This window comes from Streptopelia decaocto (genome assembly GCF_964273445.1).
Source record: "Streptopelia decaocto genome assembly, contig: HAP1_SCAFFOLD_300, whole genome shotgun sequence".
In the NCBI taxonomy this organism is placed as follows: Eukaryota; Metazoa; Chordata; class Aves; order Columbiformes; family Columbidae; genus Streptopelia; species Streptopelia decaocto.
In genome coordinates, this window is record NW_028115314.1 from 32,868 (window position 1) to 52,712 (window position 19,845).

The 19,845-nt window shown below is 40.8% G+C and overlaps 1 protein-coding gene and 1 long non-coding RNA gene across 2 annotated transcripts in view; both read right to left on the minus strand.

Moving 5' to 3' along the window:
* LOC309452816 (uncharacterized protein) overlaps window positions 1-19,845 on the minus strand; it is a 48,863-nt gene that overhangs the window by 10,465 nt on the left and 18,553 nt on the right. The window contains 9 exon segments of the mRNA XM_082077491.1: window positions 670-819; window positions 2,357-2,595; window positions 3,427-4,245; window positions 4,249-4,416; window positions 6,114-6,199; window positions 9,624-9,690; window positions 9,793-9,821; window positions 18,449-18,596; window positions 19,097-19,437. Coding sequence (XP_081933617.1) covers window positions 670-819; window positions 2,357-2,595; window positions 3,427-4,245; window positions 4,249-4,416; window positions 6,114-6,199; window positions 9,624-9,690; window positions 9,793-9,821; window positions 18,449-18,596; window positions 19,097-19,437 — 2,047 coding nt within the window.
* On the minus strand, window positions 15,045-16,974 carry LOC309452815. The gene is made up of 3 exons (XR_014186632.1): window positions 16,871-16,974; window positions 15,185-15,213; window positions 15,045-15,082 (listed from the first exon to the last, which is right to left on the minus strand). It is a non-coding gene; the product is annotated as an uncharacterized lncRNA (long non-coding RNA).

The window sequence follows — 19,845 nt, forward strand, 5'->3', positions numbered from 1 at the left end:
GTGCATTTGCTATTTAAATCTAGAGGTTCAGCTCTTTTCAGTATTGAGAATCCTTCTCTTACAGGTCAAAGCAACCTAATGTTGGATTCTCTGGTGTACTGGGTCTGGCTGGGATGGAGTTAATTTTCTTCATAGCAGCTCGCACATTGCTGCGTGTTAGATTTCTGCCCAGGGCAGTGTTGATAACACACCAATGCTTGAGCTGTTGCTGGACAGTGCTTGGACAGCATCAGCACCTACTGTTTCTCACTTTGTCTCCCGCAACAGTAACTTTGGGGCAAGCAAGAAGTCGGGAGGGGATAGAGCTGGAAAAAAAAAATAATTCAAAAGGCAGAAAGAACTAAGATGCCTGCAGTGGAAGAGTAATTTTAGTCTCTCCTCTCTCTGTTGGAAAAGATAAAATATATATATTTATGCACACACACACACTCACACTCAGGTAATTATTCAGAATTTGTGCACGTTTGACCTTATCATTAACTTGGCTGGTATGCTCAAAGCACTCCAAGCTAAAAACAAGTAGTTTTGAATACAAAGGGCATCAGGTAGTATTGTCATATGAAAGAATAAGAATCATTGTGCACTCTGGTTTACAAAACTTCCCGTTAGCTTTTAGGTCAACCTTTATCATGAAAAAGTTTTATTTACAATATTCCTTCTATTCAGTACCTTCTTCCATCTTGAGATGTTTCACTGAAAGTGCTGTCATCCAGTACTTGAAAATGATTCCCAGTAGAAGAACTCATCTGCTGATCAGCCTTCTTCTTTGAAGCCTGTTTTTTATTTTTCTTTGAAACTTTGGCATTTGGGGAAAGTTTACTACAAAAGAAAGGGAAAGAAAGAAAGGGAAAGAAAGAAAGGGAAAGAAAGAAAGGGATAGAAAGAAAGGGATAGAAAGAAAGGGATAGAAAGAAAGGGATAGAAAGAAAGGGATAGAAAGAAAGGGATAGAAAGAAAGGGATAGAAAGAAAGGGATAGAAAGAAAGGGATAGAAAGAAAGGGATAGAAAGAAAGGGATAGAAAGAAAGGGATAGAAAGAAAGGGATAGAAAGAAAGGGATAGAAAGAAAGGGATAGAAAGAAAGGGATAGAAAGAAAGGGATAGAAAGAAAGGGATAGAAAGAAAGGGATAGAAAGAAAGGGATAGAAAGAAAGGGATAGAAAGAAAGGGATAGAAAGAAAGGGATAGAAAGAAAGGGATAGAAAGAAAGGGATAGAAAGAAAGGGATAGAAAGAAAGGGATAGAAAGAAAGGGATAGAAAGAAAGGGATAGAAAGAAAGGGATAGAAAGAAAGGGATAGAAAGAAAGGGATAGAAAGAAAGGGATAGAAAGAAAGGGATAGAAAGAAAGGGATAGAAAGAAAGGGATAGAAAGAAAGGGATAGAAAGAAAGGGATAGAAAGAAAGGGATAGAAAGAAAGGGATAGAAAGAAAGGGATAGAAAGAAAGGGATAGAAAGAAAGGGATAGAAAGAAAGGGATAGAAAGAAAGGGATAGAAAGAAAGGGATAGAAAGAAAGGGATAGAAAGAAAGGGATAGAAAGAAAGGGAGATCATCAGCTGAGTAGCTTTACTTAAAAAAGCCCTGTGTAACAGATGTACTTAAGATGCTGCCCAGAAACAACGGAGATGAAGAATACCTATGACAAAATACAGAGTTGACTCCAAAGACCCTGGAAGACACTCAAGTATTTTAATAATGTTCCCCTAGGAATGAGCAAGAAATGTGGAATCTGAGCTAGATTCAGCTAAGCTGAAACATATTTCATATCCCCATTAGAGGAAGTACCTAGAGCAGAGATGCCTTTGAAGGACAGACAGGAAAAAACTCCTGCTTAGGGTTGCGTAAAATTATCTGTGCCTTCGTCAAACTTTTGAGCTTGGTTTGGTAATATCTTTTCCCTTTTCCTGACAAAGAACATCTGGACTTTATGAAAACACCAACTGCATGAAGATCACTCAAAATAATCTAGAAAAGGGAGAACGCGAAGTAAACTGTAAGTTCCTATTTCCTGGTTGGCCATTTCCTACAAAAATAAGTAGGGAGTTTTTCAGTCTTCAGCTCTGGTTTTGAAGGCGCATTTTGCCTCGGTATTGACAAGGAAATCTGCAGGAATTTGTCTGTTTGTTTTTTTTTTTTTTTTGAGCACGCAATAAATCAATACCCTTGAACCTCCATTATGAGCTTAGGGGTTTTAATTTTCTTTTGTTTTTTCTTAAATTTTTGAGAAGCAGTGGACTACTCGGCATGGCTTTCGGCATTGAGGAAACTACTTCAACTACTACAATATTTGAAAACCTAAAAGATACTTAGAGTAGTACTACAAATAAAAATTAGACATTATTTCCTTAGTTTACCCTTTCATTGGCATCTTGATGCATCTCGACCTCTCCTCAGATGAAAAATTCTTTTTGTCTTTGACTTCTGCAGTGTTTCCAGTCTCAATTTTTGAAGAGTCCTTCTTCCTTAGAGTAACCTTTTGTTTCATTGGCTGATCAGTAATGTTGCCTGGTGGTGGATTTAATTTATCAAGATCTTCCTGGTTTGCCATCACCTCAGTTTTGAAACATCTTTGTTTGCTTTTTTCCTTCTCAACCTACAAAAAGAAAGTTAAACTGCGTGTATTTCTCAGTATTTCTAGAAGAAACACCATACTCAAGACTGAATAATTCAGTGTTTACCTCCGAAATCACATAAAAGAAAAAAAAATAAAATTCATACGGAGAAGCACTTTCACAAAATTACACTACAAAGTGTGTTAAGCCATTGAAAGTACTTTGAATTCACTCATGATAAAAGAGATAACAAAAACACAGCCCTTAGAAAGAAAACAGTGTTTTTTAAAACACGAACAACAAAAAGTGAAAGCATTACTGATGGACAAAGAGCTAGAAGGACTGCACAATGTTAGCTGTAAAAACACAACAACAAAAATCACGTGGAAGTGTGCGGGGCTACTGTGTCCTTAATGAGGGTAAAAAGAAAACAGATCCCAAATGCACAGGCAGAAATGGTTTCACAGCAAACAGGAATTTTGGCCAAGGACAAGGAAGACACACCGTGCCGAAACCACAGCAAATCAATAGATCATTCAAGACCCTGTTCAGAAGCTATTTTCATTCTTTGATTCAGAATCAGAATTGACAGCACTGTGCGCATTTCTTTTTCTGGCAAAGAAGTGAGAATTATTGACACTGGAACTGAGTGCCACCTACTGTTGAACTGCAACAGTAACACAGACTGTTTTCCAAAAAAGGGGGAAAAGGACAACTCTCCACTTCTCTCTTTATTCATAACTCATGTATTTCCATTAAAACAAAACCCAATTTGCACAAAGCATCTTCCCTTAATGATGAATAGCTGAAGTGAACAGGACCATTGATATGGAGAAAGACTAAAGAATAAGGAGTAGCAGGTGAACTTCTACCTCTTTTTGCAGCTGTACCTTCTCTTTCTGCAAAGCCAGGAATACTATTTGCAGCACTCCTACCTTACTCTTAAATCTTTCCATATCTTGTTTTAGTTCTTCATCAAGATTCTTTTTCAGTGTGCCACACAACGGCTGAGCATTTGCAAGAAGACTTTCAATTTCTGTTTCTCCTCTTTTATTACTGTTGATAAGGCACTCCCTGGGAACATCACCATTAAATCCAGAGTCTTTTCCAAGTTTCCTTTCTCTTACAAAAAGTGCATTTTCATTACTTGTAGAAACACATTGCATTTTAGGAAGAATAGTAGAAACATCATCCAAAATACTTGTGTTTAAGTTACGTCTTGGGGAATATTCAGGTCTTCCCATTACATTCCTAATTACATTCCTACTACTTCCATTTTCATTCTCCTCCATTTCCATCGCAGGCCTTTTCTCTTCCTCTCCTTTGGCTAGAGGCACCGTTATCTTATCTGTATGGTTTGTGCTCTCGTCTTCATCTGTACTCCAGCTACCTTCCAGATTTGCATTTAAGTTATTTTGATCAGGAAGGACACCAAGACTTGGAATGACAATTTCCATTTTGGGTACTTTTCCACCTCGCTTAAGTTTAAGTTCTCCAAATTCACCTTTATTTTCTAACTTCCTATCTGATTCTGTTGCACGAGATGAAACAACACAAGAACTCTTCACTTCTGACATTTCTCCCGCAAGGGAAGTACTTTTCCGAGTTTCATTAATTTCACCAAACAGCTGCTTCAGCTCTGCTGTAATACTTTTAAAATTTGTTTTCAATTCCCTTTTCTCACTTTCAACTCACATTCTTTCGTATCTTTCTTCCCAGGGTTTTGGACTTAACTGCTTGTCAGCACTGTGCAATTCCTCATTTGCCACTAGGGCTCCCTGAGGTGGAATTTCTGCTTTGTCAGTCTGATTTTCCCATGCTGTTTTCTGTGTCAAGTTGATAGTTTCTAAAATATATTTACCCTTAAGCAAACAGGTACAGATAGAAAGATTACCAAGGAAAAGGAAGTTACAGTTAATCTAGGTAATTTCTGTTGCAAACTCAGCATTCAACAGAAATAATAGAAATAAGAAAGTTTGAAAGCAGTTTTTATAATAAAAAAATATTGAGTGACACTAAATTAAAGGTTCACTGAATCATCATTTTCTTAAAAATGCAAGGACCTACTGTAGTTTCTCTTGGACTAGATATGTTTAGATCTTGGATTAGATTCATTTAGACATTAAGGTTGCTTTTACCTTTTATCCTGCCTGCTTTCCGTATGTGGTAGCAGTTATCAAAATGCAATTCATTTTTTCACATTGTATTGCTTTATTACCATTTTTCATCACAACTGCCTACATTTTCTCACCCTCTTTCCTCCACCATTCTCCACTGTCTGACATTTTACAGTCCCCTGCCAGCTAAGCTAATACAGCCTGGATGAACATGACAAGCTTTCCACTGTCCAGCACATGGAGAACTGGCAGAGTTAGGACTAGATCTTCACCCAAGATTCAGAAATATTAAATTCCATTCCAAGCTCCAAAGAGAAGCATTAATTAGGGAAACCTGTCCATTCCTTCCCTCATCCCCCAAAAAATCAGGAACCCAAGCTTGTATGGAAACCGTACCATGCTGTCGCAGGTCCACCCCAGCCCATCTCCCTGACCCCACGCTCTGTTCCTCAATAGCTCTGACTACTCCAGTCATCTGTCACCCTCCTCCCAACATCCTCACTCCCCATGTGTCTCCTTAGCTCCTGGTGCCTTCGCAACAGGGCCTGCAGCCTTGGGGTCCCCATGGGCTAAGACCATCCAACTCCTCGCTCTCTCTTCTCATTAGCCAGGCCCTTTTCCCCCTCTACACAAATTCCTCCTTCAGAAAAGGGCAGGAGCACCTCAACCAGCCACCACCTGTCTCAGCCTCTCCATTCCCAAGCTCATTGCCCAACTACTACCAGCTTATAGTAGGCTTCAGTTCTCTGCTCTGCCTGTTAAAATTAAGCATGTCCCTCTTTCATGGTGCTTGGGTGTGGGGTGGAAATCATTTACTCCACTGTCCCTCGAGGTGGTACACAAGATTCCAGACCTCTCTATCCAGCCCTGTCCTGTACGCCCAACACGAACAGGATGCCTGCCTTATTCTAGAATGTCCTCTGAAAAAAAAACAAACCCACAACCTTTTCAAACACTTATTACCATGGTCAAACAAGCACGTATTTTGCAGAGGCAGAGAAAGGATCAGAAAGGTCACCATATTTCAAGTGGTTTTGCTTGATCTTTCTCTCACAAAGAGGAAGAGCAGGCATGTTTAACCAAGCAGATAACCATATAATAGACTAATCTCCCTCTTCACTTGAATGTGCATTTTGTATAGGGAAAAAATGCATGACTGCACTGTTTGTCAGCACTGCACAAAAGGAAGAATACCGGTCAAAATATAAGCAAACCAGCTGGAAACAAGTCAGTATAACAGCAAGCATCCAACATAATGACAAAGGTTTTACCCCACCCTTAGAAGATTGTATCCAAATTTACTTCAGACTGTAAGACAACTTTCATCTACAGGCCTCTCTCTTCAGCATTATTTACTGACTGGTAAGGTTTGTTTTTTTACCTTGGTCTATAACACAATCAACCAGTTCAGACTCTAATTCAAAATATTTTGTTTTACATACGGGCATCTCATCATTTTCAAAGGCATCCTTGAGGTCTTCTTTTTCAGCTGCTGATGACATACGACAGGTAGATCCCGAGTGCTCACCTACAGCGAAAAATAGAAGCACTTTTATAACAAGCATGAGTTAAGATTAGTTATTTACACCAAGAGTACATCTTGAATCATCACATTTGTGAGAAAAATCTTAATGCAAAATAACACATCCCCTCAAATCTGGGAGCTCCTAGAGATAAAACTATCGTCATACAGATTCAAGATGCATCTGTGTGAATGCCTTTATTCCAGGGCATTTTAGTTTTTAATGCATAAAGGAAATGTGCCAAAGAAATCGATATACATGGTCACAAATAACAAAATTCCTGTTTCTTAAAGGTGCGTGATATCCCTCTCTCTTTCTCTCTGACACACTGTGTGCTGTGCAGCAACTGGCTACATTCCACCAGCAATTTTAACCTCCCTGTGTGTTGTGCACAGAAAATCACACGCAACGAAATCACAGCCTGAAATCAGTAAGGCCCCAGCTTTTCTCCACGCATGAAACAAATCTGTCTCTAGATGTGGATCTGGAACGAGTATTTCAGTCAAACTGCTGCCTCATCTCTTGCAGAAGAAACAAGTGAGGCACAATCAAAGACAGGCCTGTGAAATGTCGAGAAACATTTCACTTGTACTGTTGAAAACAGGATTCACCTTTCCTCTCCCAGAATCTCTAAGGAATATTGGACAAGTCACAAACACCTCAGAAGCAGTCACTCAGTCTGAGCTCCCCATTATGGGGTGTCTGCCTTGAATCTCTGTTACATCTGAGAATTGGACTCCAAACAGTCCCAGATACAATTTAGAAGCAGCAACTCGTTGCCACTGGTTTTGTGGAAGGCACACAACACTCTGAAGTCTCAAGTACTCAGAAAGAAACAAGTCCCAGCAGCTTTAGTGTGGCACCTAAAAACAGAGATGGAGGCTTTTCACCTTGAGCACTCTGCACCTCCTTTCCCGCTCCACAATTCTATGGGTTCTATACAACAGCCTTTCTATAAACAAAGCTTCACTGCTAAAGAGGTACACAGTATTCTTCCTACAGTGAAAGTGATCAAGACAGGGAGAAAATAGGTATTGTCATAATAATACAAAAGGATCCAGTATTAATAACTCACAGGGCCAAACTCACTTCTGGCATTTTCTGTTTAAGTGATTCGTTTTGGAAGTTTCATTTCTTGAAAGGGATTACATTAGATAGAAACTTAGAGTCACAACTCATATGTCTGAATTGGGAACCTAAGCTCCTCAGTCAGTCATATAGGTTTCCAGAGGTCAATCCTAACCTCAGGTTACACAGTGTGAAATAAAAATCTTCTCCTCCCACCTCAGTCACTGGTGGATGCAATTTCCTGGATTTTTTGTAAATGTATTTTTTGGGTATTTTAACATAAGGCATTTCCCAACACACATTAGTCATTACTGAGCTGATAGCACTTATGTCAGAGTTGTTATGATGATCTATTGATGAACTATTGATGACTATAATGTATTTCAGACAATCTATCAGGTATTAAAGATAATAACAATGATACTTGATTATCTAAGGATAATATTCCATAAGGAAAACAGACACTTTTACTCTGCAATCCCGAAAAACAAGAAAAAGTCAGATTTAGCCTTTCCTGATGCTTATAGATATCCCAGTACCAAGCTGTTTGCTGGTGCAGATGAAGGCTCCAACCAGCAGTACAAATAAAGGACAAAAGTGCAGGCAGCCAAGGACCATTTGTAGATGGCAGATAGGTACCGTAGGGAGTGTTATAAATTATCAATACCAGGACGCTTGGAATAAGTAAACACTTAGCTTCTATACAAATAACCTCTATAATTTGGAGGTCAACATCTTCATTTCCTCCAACAGTTATGCATAGTTTGTGGAGATGGGTCTTTGTCCCTCTTACTAGCATTGTAACATGGCTGGATAACTGGACCCAGCAAGTCCCTCCCTCACCGAGCACACAGCTTTTGGAGTGCTAATTGGGAGGGGTGGCCAGAAGCATTGGAACCCGATGAAATTCAAGAGGGGTATCTGCATCAACATCACAGTGATATGTAACATCCTTTCAGAAAACAAAACAAAAAGAACTCAAGAAAGCAGAACGGGGCACAGATTAGGCATAACTAGGCATCCAGTATGTTGATAATTTGCACATAAGCATCTTAAGTGGTAACAATATCTCCTAGAATGAGAAGAGTCTAGACACACCAGTGTGCTCCGAGTTTCTAGCACACCTGGAAGCCTCTCCACTCCAAGTTCAGCAGGGGGCGGTCAATCTCTCAGATAGACGGAACTCCTCCAGTTTCCACTCAAGTCACAAACTGCAACATGCATGCAGCTTCCTACCATACCACTTCCTACGTGTGACCACTTCCGGCATGGAACATGGGCACCACCATTTTGCTTAAAAGACAGATGAAGTTTTTTGTGGATACAGGAGAGCTGGGACACGTTTTCTGAGGAAGACTGCGCAACACAGACTGAATAAGCTTTTCTGGTCAACTGTATCTGCCTGAAAGCTGGAAAAGTCAGACCTGCCAGCACCCAGACTTCTCTCTGCATACAAAAGATGAAAATCCCCCACCTTTTACTCTGCCTGTTCTCTAGCTAGTATCGAGAGGTGACTTTTAGAGCTCTCTCCAATTAGCCTTTACCACTCCTCTCTCCTCTAATATTTCCCTCCTCATCAATTGTCTTCCATAATAACTTTGTGCAAATTACAGTGTTGCCAAAGACAGAGAATTCCTGGCCACACGCTGACACTGTCATTTCCTCCCACCTTGTCTCTCTTCCCCGCTTCCTTCCCCTGCCTCTGAACCTGCTGGGCAGTTTCCAGCCTCAAAGGAATGTATTTGCTACACGTTCCAAAGCAACTGCCAGACAGGTAGAGAAAAGCCAGGGAAGCAATCATTCCTGCTACGTACAGCTACAGGAGGAGCCCAAGAACGATCCTTTCTGTCTCACCTGCAGCACCTGGACAGCTTAAATTGCAGATCCCTAGCCCGGAATCAGCTACGGCACATGCTCGGGGAACCGCAAATATCAGGAAGGGTTTTTTTGAGAAACTGGAAGGAAAGCAAACTTCAGGACTCCCCTGCAAAGGGGAGATGACAGCAGGTATAGAGGAGGAAGCCCACATCATGGAAGGGTATTTGCAGTGTTGAATGGCAGACCAGAGGAGGAGCACACACATGCATAGAGGCGTATTTCAGTAGACCTTCTTTTCCCAGAACACCTTGCTAGAACCATTAATTTAGTATTAGGAAAAAAACATGCCAGTACAATGTGTCTGGCCATAAAAAAACCCAAAACACTACAGAGACTGCTATGAATACCTTCAATATCATCTGCATCTCCTAAACCTAATTCCTCCAACAGATCTGCAAAACAAATACATCAGATGCTTTATTAAATACTCCTCTCCAGAAAGATTATGAAGCTAAACGCAGAACCACATGAACTAAACGTTACCTGATTCCTGCTGCCTTTTTTTAGGAGAGGTTTCCTTCATTTCCAAAGCTGATTCTGGAGTCTTCAGCTAGAAAAGACACAATCCAATGACAATAGGCCAATTTCAAAGTAACCACATACTATTCAATGAGGACAACAAGTAGCCCATCTGACATGAACAAATACTTACCTGGGAATTGCTGGGTTTCTCTGAAAAGCCTGGAGGTTAAAAAAAAAAAGGTTTTGAAAAAAGTGATTTTATTTAATTGAAGGTCTCTTTTCCTCCATTCAACATCACCAGGTTTACAGCTAAGTATTAGTTGAAAGCATTCTTTCATCAAGAGTATGATACCTAACATTCAGTTTGCCTCATCGTATAGCATTTGGATGACTATACCAGAAATGGACACCACACACTTCCCATCACGCACCTTGGATTTAAAAAACAATAATCACAAAACTAGGACAATTCATGTGAAGCAATAAGGTCGGGCTTGTTGAACGAACAAAATCAAAATACTTAGTCCTTTTGAGGAGCTGAATCCTGTTTTCTAAAAGGATTCTTTCAAAAGCCAAATCCGGTCTGCTATAGCGAATGATCACAAAACAGCGCAGCAGCGCTCCGACTGCAATTCTGCAAGTGCTTTGTGTGAAGGAGTATTTTCCTTTCCATTGATGGGACACGGCAAGCATGGCTGCAGACACAGAAACCTCACACGTGTCATTCAGCAAAAGGAAAAAAAAAAGAAAAAAGAAAATCGAGCTAGTTCTCATCAAATTGTTCTGGTTTAGCTTGCAAGGAAACAAACAAATGTTGTTTGGTTGTCATCTGCATTTGTAGTATAGTTCCAAATACTTTTTTTCCTTAAATGTTGTCCAGCATTAAATCATTTCCAAACCCACACAATCTACTGGCCCACCTATGTTTCTCAAATCCTCTGCTTAATTCTTTGAGTTTGAGTCCTCGCATGAAATGAGTCTGTGAAGTGTTACTAAGAACGGCTCCACAGCAAAACTTTTGGATCAAAAAAAAAAAAAAAATTAAAAGCAAACAGTATTTCATTTCACTTCACTTGGTGGTCTAGCACTATGGAAAACCTTAGAAAGATCACCATAATGACCTTTCACCCCCTTCCCACAGGGATTTGAAATTTGCCTTAGTGGAATCACACAAAGCAGACTTCCATGACAACTACTCAACAAGTCCATTTAGAAGCTCCCAGGAGCTTGTCAAGTTTTGCTTCTAGCTTACTAAACTCAAACTGGATTAGCTTCTTCAGTTGTCCTATTGTACCTATCCTAGAAGCAGGATCGACAAACCACCTGGTAAAGGAGAAGTTCTTCTGGAAAGAGTTCTACCCCAAGAGCAAAACTTCCCTGCCATCCTATGCTCAAGATGCTAGGGAGACAGTATCACAAAACACAGGCAGAAACCCTTAGCAACAAAACCTGAACTTTCGGTCCCATTTTAGCTCCTAGGCAAAGCGAAACAGAAAGCTATCAAAAATTAAGCTGGGGGTAAAAATGTTTAGCCAGATCACAGCTTTCTTCTGATGCGTTAGCATCCAGTAACGTTTAAGTGTTCAGGCAGGTCAGTCCTAAAACACATACACTTTCATCATCATGCAACAAGAACCTGAATCCAAAAAATTACAAACACGTCCAAAGAACACACAGAATGCAAACAAGACAACTTCCTTTACAAAGGGGCCAGCAAGCGCTATGATTACTGGTGTTAATTCAAAAAGTAAGCACTTCATTGCTATAGCATGCACCCACATCGGAACAGCATTGCTAAGACAGACACTCATAAAAGTTCACTTTAGTCTATAAATGCCTACAGACAAACATCTAGTCCCCCAGGAAGTTACCGTTGTTGCATGCCTCGGAGACAATCTTGGAGTATATTCCTTGTCTGTCTGCAGCTGGGAGAAACACACCGGACGATACTTCCCTCAGACCTTCACAATTCGACTCTATAATCTAAAACATATGCATGACAATTGGTACAAATGCATTTTCAACTCATTTCTACGCAAAAAGCCAACTTGCACAGCATGGTATCAAGTATATAAGAGGTACAAAAACCTTTTATAAGACCCCAGGAAAGGACACACCAAGATGTACTATACTGGAAAATCACAACAGTTGTGTGTGTTTTCAGGTCTTAGGCAAAAACCTTACAACTCATCTAAACTGTTCTGTCACACTGAGAAACTGGACAGCCAGAAAGGAAAACTAACATGGCAACTCAAGATGTGGGTTGCGAACCAATAGCTGCAGGTCTGTGGTGATCCAACTTCTGTACTGAACTAGTACCTGACATTCAAGTTTGTGCTTATGTTTCTTAGGCACGTATCCTGCATGGTGAGGGAATACATCGATACTCCCAGTCACAAGGCCAATTTGGATTGAATGAAGACTAGCAAGGCAGAGCTTACAAAAAGGGCTGGAGCACACCTACAAAAGCTAGAGGGGATCCAATCAGAAGCAGCTAACCATCTAGGTTATACCCTAAGGAAAATCGCTGACCAGGTCAGCAGAACAGGGCTGCATGGTGAAAAAGCAACAATCCTGCCAGGCCCTGGTTACAAACGTGGAGTAGAAGCAGTAGAAGAAACGAGCCTTATCAGCGTTAGGGCTCAAGGCAACAGCAAGCTCTCAAGTGCTTCTGGATCTTACCCCTCCCCTCCATGCACCCCTTCTGTGGGGACCCCTGAGTCTTCCACAGACAGTACCTCGGAATCCCAGGGAGAATCATTATCTTCCTCTGCTCCCTCGGCTGGCAGGGCACCTATAAATGAGGTAACAAGTGAGACACTGAGTGGTTTTAGTTCACTCTGCTTTTCCCCGTCGGTCAAGCCCTGCATCCAAAAGATGCGCAGTGCTTCTCTTGCTAAGGACAACCTAAGAAGTGAGTGTTTCTTCACGCCTGGTCACATCATGGTATTTCCTTTTCACTGCCACCTCCTCTTGCCTCCTTTCCAGCAGAAGATGGATATGCACAACAGCTGACACAGCTACAAGCAACACCCAGCCCAATTCAGGAAGACACTCCTGCATGCTGCAGTCCGGTGAGATACAGAGTTTAGGTCACCTGCTCTCCAGCCTACAGCTCCAGAATTTGGCACTTACTACTACTTTCCGCTGCACAGCAGCTAATGTAGAAACACTGTCCAAAACATCCTCACACTAAAATCATGAAGCAACAACGCGCGTTTTGTAGCGCCACCAAGAAAGCTCTTCCTGGACAGAGGGGTGTTACCCTGCACCTTCCCAGACGCTCAACACCTCAGCATTGCCACTGAAACACAGAGTATGGGCTCACAGCTCCAACACACGCCAAACACACAAAAGTTGTTTCTATCTTAGGGGATTAACATCCAAATCTCTTCTCTACCAGACAAACAAAAGGTTCAGTCTCAGTGGGTTCCTGGCCAGATGCGACTATCTTCATTTGGCTCTTTTAAGCTACTCCATTAGGTAAAACTGACTCAGGATTCACTCATGTGACTTCTAGTGCTCTCTCCAAGTAGCCTTTACCACTCCTCTCTCCTCTGAGATTTCCCTCCTCATCAATTGTCTTCCATAGTGATTTTGTGCAGATTACAGTGCAAAGCAGCTACTCTTCTATACAGAAAAGATAGGAACAACACTACCGATCCAAGCTGACTCAACACTATTGACCCAAAAATACATTTCAATAAGTTCTGATGAGTAGTAACAAAGTAAATAGATCGGGAAATCTAATCTCTCATTGAACACTCAGTTGTGCAAGATACTGCACCTTTTTTCCAGATTTATGAAATAAACTTGTGAAGGATGGCATTCAGGCCTTTTAGAGTCATACAGATTTGTGCCGCAGGAACTGTGATGCTTTGCTGAAGCAATCTAAATTGCTTAAACCAAAAGCCAACCATAAAAGTTGGAAGGAAATTGTCACATGTACTTCTTAACACTTGATCTTCACGATAACACCTGGGGAAACACTAACATGGCACAAATGAATAAAGACACACCAGAAAAGTAGCTGACACCAAAGGAGCTACGAAAAGGTGGTTGTTCTGTGTTTGTAATATTATACAAACGTATATATAACGTAATGATCCGCTATGGGGCTACATCTCACATTATTGTGTAATACAGACAAAACCAGCACTCATGCTTGAACAACTTTTAAGAAGCCTCTATGCATCTTATAAAAACGCTATCACCACAAAATAAAGGGCACAAGAGGACCTGCTCTTGCTTACCCACTGCAAAGACATGAGAGAGACGAGAAGAGCGAGAGGAAGAGGTGGTGGAGAGGAGGACTGGAAGAGCAAGAGGAGAGAGAGAGATTTTTCCTAGGGAGAAGTTTAATCTCTATTATTGCCAAAAGAAACACGGTACTTTTTTTATCCCCCTAAAGCGAGGATGCCAAGGTGCTTGGAACCATTTGTATTCTATACTTCAAAGTTACAAGTTCAAGTACTTGCTGACAGATCTGTTCACCTCTCTCTCATTTCTATTTTCAATAGCTGAATGTAGCAACTCTTAAAAACTCATCTCAATAGTAGATATGGAAATCAATAAACGTTAAAACAAGGAAACTAAAAAACCACTGAAGTCATATATCCTCCCTCCAATTTATAGTGGACCAACTAGCTGTGTCACTTTTATCCTTGTTTCCAAAGACAGAGAATTCCTGGCCACACGCTGACACTGTCATTTCCTCCCACCTTGTCTCTCTTCCCCGCTTCCTTCCCCTGCCTCTGAACCTGCTGGGCAGTTTCCAGCCTCAAAGGAATGTATTTGCTACACGTTCCAAAGCAACTGCCAGACAGGTAGAGAAAAGCCAGGGAAGCAATCATTCCTGCTACGTACAGCTACCGGATGAGCCCAAGAACGATCCTTTCTGTCTCACCTGCAGCACCTGGACAGCTTAAATTGCAGATCCCTAGCCCGGAATCAGCTACGGCACATGCTCGGGGAACCGCAAATATCAGGAAGGGTTTTTTTGAGAAACTGGAAGGAAAGCAAACTTCAGGACTCCCCTGCAAAGGGGAGATGACAGCAGGTATAGAGGAGGAAGCCCACATCATGGAAGGGTATTTGCAGTGTTGAATGGCAGACCAGAGGAGGAGCACACACATGCATAGAGGCGTATTTCAGTAGACCTTCTTTTCCCAGAACACCTTGCTAGAACCATTAATTTAGTATTAGGAAAAAAACATGCCAGTACAATGTGTCTGGCCATAAAAAAACCCAAAACACTACAGAGACTGCTATGAATACCTTCAATATCATCTGCATCTCCTAAACCTAATTCCTCCAACAGATCTGCAAAACAAATACATCAGATGCTTTATTAAATACTCCTCTCCAGAAAGATTATGAAGCTAAACGCAGAACCACATGAACTAAACGTTACCTGATTCCTGCTGCCTTTTTTTAGGAGAGGTTTCCTTCATTTCCAAAGCTGATTCTGGAGTCTTCAGCTAGAAAAGACACAATCCAATGACAATAGGCCAATTTCAAAGTAACCACATACTATTCAATGAGGACAACAAGTAGCCCATCTGACATGAACAAATACTTACCTGGGAATTGCTGGGTTTCTCTGAAAAGCCTGGAGGTTAAAAAAAAAAAGGTTTTGAAAAAAGTGATTTTATTTAATTGAAGGTCTCTTTTCCTCCATTCAACATCACCAGGTTTACAGCTAAGTATTAGTTGAAAGCATTCTTTCATCAAGAGTATGATACCTAACATTCAGTTTGCCTCATCGTATAGCATTTGGATGACTATACCAGAAATGGACACCACACACTTCCCATCACGCACCTTGGATTTAAAAAACAATAATCACAAAACTAGGACAATTCATGTGAAGCAATAAGGTCGGGCTTGTTGAACGAACAAAATCAAAATACTTAGTCCTTTTGAGGAGCTGAATCCTGTTTTCTAAAAGGATTCTTTCAAAAGCCAAATCCGGTCTGCTATAGCGAATGATCACAAAACAGCGCAGCAGCGCTCCGACTGCAATTCTGCAAGTGCTTTGTGTGAAGGAGTATTTTCCTTTCCATTGATGGGACACGGCAAGCATGGCTGCAGACACAGAAACCTCACACGTGTCATTCAGCAAAAGGAAAAAAAAAGAAAAAAGAAAATCGAGCTAGTTCTCATCAAATTGTTCTGGTTTAGCTTGCAAGGAAACAAACAAATGTTGTTTGGTTGTCATCTGCATTTGTAGTATAGTTCCAAATACTTTTTTTCCTTAAATGTTGTCCAGCATTAAATCATTTCCAAACCCACACAATCTACTGGCCCACCTATGTTTCTCAAATCCTCTGCTTAATTCTTTGAGTTTGAGTCCTCGCATGAAATGAGTCTGTGAAGTGTTACTAAGAACGGCTCCACAGCAAAACTTTTGGATCAAAAAAAAAAAAAAAAAAAAAATTAAAAGCAAACAGTATTTCATTTCACTTCACTTGGTGGTCTAGCACTATGGAAAACCTTAGAAAGATCACCATAATGACCTTTCACCCCCTTCCCACAGGGATTTGAAATTTGCCTTAGTGGAATCACACAAAGCAGACTTCCATGACAACTACTCAACAAGTCCATTTAGAAGCTCCCAGGAGCTTGTCAAGTTTTGCTTCTAGCTTACTAAACTCAAACTGGATTAGCTTCTTCAGTTGTCCTATTGTACCTATCCTAGAAGCAGGATCGACAAACCACCTGGTAAAGGAGAAGTTCTTCTGGAAAGAGTTCTACCCCAAGAGCAAAACTTCCCTGCCATCCTATGCTCAAGATGCTAGGGAGACAGTATCACAAAACACAGGCAGAAACCCTTAGCAACAAAACCTGAACTTTCGGTCCCATTTTAGCTCCTAGGCAAAGCGAAACAGAAAGCTATCAAAAATTAAGCTGGGGGTAAAAATGTTTAGCCAGATCACAGCTTTCTTCTGATGCGTTAGCATCCAGTAACGTTTAAGTGTTCAGGCAGGTCAGTCCTAAAACACATACACTTTCATCATCATGCAACAAGAACCTGAATCCAAAAAATTACAAACACGTCCAAAGAACACACAGAATGCAAACAAGACAACTTCCTTTACAAAGGGGCCAGCAAGCGCTATGATTACTGGTGTTAATTCAAAAAGTAAGCACTTCATTGCTATAGCATGCACCCACATCGGAACAGCATTGCTAAGACAGACACTCATAAAAGTTCACTTTAGTCTATAAATGCCTACAGACAAACATCTAGTCCCCCAGGAAGTTACCGTTGTTGCATTCCTCGGAGACAATCTTGGAGTATATTCCTTGTCTGTCTGCAGCTGGGAGAAACACACCGGACGATACTTCCCTCAGACCTTCACAATTCGACTCTATAATCTAAAACATATGCATGACAATTGGTACAAATGCATTTTCAACTCATTTCTACGCAAAAAGCCAACTTGCACAGCATGGTATCAAGTATATAAGAGGTACAAAAACCTTTTATAAGACCCCAGGAAAGGACACACCAAGATGTACTATACTGGAAAATCACAACAGTTGTGTGTGTTTTCAGGTCTTAGGCAAAAACCTTACAACTCATCTAAACTGTTCTGTCACACTGAGAAACTGGACAGCCAGAAAGGAAAACTAACATGGCAACTCAAGATGTGGGTTGCGAACCAATAGCTGCAGGTCTGTGGTGATCCAACTTCTGTACTGAACTAGTACCTGACATTCAAGTTTGTGCTTATGTTTCTTAGGCACGTATCCTGCATGGTGAGGGAATACATCGATACTCCCAGTCACAAGGCCAATTTGGATTGAATGAAGACTAGCAAGGCAGAGCTTACAAAAAGGGCTGGAGCACACCTACAAAAGCTAGAGGGGATCCAATCAGAAGCAGCTAACCATCTAGGTTATACCCTAAGGAAAATCGCTGACCAGGTCAGCAGAACAGGGCTGCATGGTGAAAAAGCAACAATCCTGCCAGGCCCTGGTTACAAACGTGGAGTAGAAGCAGTAGAAGAAACGAGCCTTATCAGCGTTAGGGCTCAAGGCAACAGCAAGCTCTCAAGTGCTTCTGGATCTTACCCCTCCCCTCCATGCACCCCTTCTGTGGGGACCCCTGAGTCTTCCACAGACAGTACCTCGGAATCCCAGGGAGAATCATTATCTTCCTCTGCTCCCTCGGCTGGCAGGGCACCTATAAATGAGGTAACAAGTGAGACACTGAGTGGTTTTAGTTCACTCTGCTTTTCCCCGTCGGTCAAGCCCTGCATCCAAAAGATGCCTTCTGCTCCTACTCTGAGACCTGAGGTAAGGACCAAAGTGCTCAACTCTGAAGAAGCTGGTAATGCTTTCAAGCACACACAGCTGTGGCACTGGAGAGACCCTCTACATTTTAAAACTGTAGAAGATTAGGCACTAGAACAAACAGCTCTCAGCTTAACTCAAATCTCTCCTAGCCTTCAGCTAAGAACAATCTCAGCTTTTCAATCCAACAATATGGGCCAGTAAGGGGAATACTACTGTCACACCCAAGACACTCTTAGTCCTCCATTTTTTTATCACGTGTGTGTTGTGTTCAGATTACTTCAGGGACAACAGAGCAATGCAAGCAAGAATGCTACTTGCTTCGTATAGCATTACTGGGAATCCAAAATCATAATTGCAGTTCTTCAAGAATTAATGAAAAGGAACAAAAGCTGCTTTCCTTCTCTGCCAATGCCCACTAGCATTCACAGGCAAGGGAAACATTTGCTGTCTTAGAGGTCAATCACCATTTTCTTTCATTTAGTGTGCATTAACATTTAGAGAGGAATAACTGGGACTAGTATTTACTAATTCATTTCTCTCACCAGCATTTTCTTTTGAAGCATTGTGGACTTGATGGTTATCATTACAAATAGAATTCTTCACTCCCTCAAGAATTGCAGTTTGTAGCTTTTCACCTGTGTCTTCTTTTTCCTGCTCCTCCTCCTTTTCTTCCCATTCAGGTGATTCTCCCTAAAAGAAATGGATCAAAGCAGCTGGAAAGAGCCGAAACAAGCACCTTTTTTGCCATCCATCGACAACTTGAAAAATACTTTTCTTGTGTAAGACAACAGGGAAACTTTGTTGAGCTTTGTTTTACAAGACTTTCAGTTTTTCCATGGGAATCTACATGAGTAGAAAGCAATGCCTAATGTTCTAAGTCTCACCTCCAGTTCTGCAAAGCCCCTGAGAAAAATTCAATTGATTCCAGAAACAGTCTACCGCCTATTCTTTTTACTGCAAAACCACTGCAACCAATATAAAAAAATATGGAAAATGTTGCCTGATATTATTCTTATACCTAAGAAACTGATTTGGCTAGCAGTGAGACATTTTCTAATACCAAAAAGGATGATCGAAAGATGGATATACGTGAAGAATAAGTATTAAGAGAAATCCAGTTTACTATTTGTTTCTTACCTGTATCACCCTTAGAAAATAATGTTGTCATTGGATCATCCCTATATGCTTACTTTGGTGCTTGAGTGAAATGCTGCTCTTAAATTTTCTTGACTGCTATTTAAGCACAAGTTTTCCCTTTCTTGCTTCAGGGCTTCCTCAGTATCTTCATCATCCACACATTCAAGAACAACAGAGTTTGGTCTTTGGCTTTCAAGCTTTGGGCTTTTTGCTGCATTTCTGTGAAACTTCTCCTGAATCATGCTTTTCCTATTCTGGCTTTCTTGTGTATCTTGCAAATTATTTAGATTTTGAAAGACAGCTTGTTTTGGCACTGACTTGCAAGATACTTCATTATTCATTATCTTTGGAGACATAGAAGTTACATTTTCTCGCACCTTTTCATAACACCCAGCTATAAAAACACAGGAGTATCAACAGATTCCTCCACCTTTTCATCAAGTTCTTTACTTATTTTATGATCATCATCACAGACATCTCCAGTTCCACACCAAGCTTCCCCTTCATACTTAGCATTACTAAAATACTTCAATTTCTGATTAATTTCCCCTTTAGGTTTTGTTTTCTTTCCCTGCTTCTCCACCTGTATGTCTTTAGACTGAGTTTCTTCATCTTCCTGATCTTCCTCCTCCTGTTCTTCTTTGAGGTTTTTCTTTGGTGACTTAGGACTTTCAATTCTAGAATCATCACCATCGTCTTAAAGCATAAGAAAAGGAAAAATGCATGTGAACAAAAGGAGTTATGTAAACAGAAAAAAAGAAAAAAAAAACCAAAAAACCACCCACAAAAACCAAAACCCTAC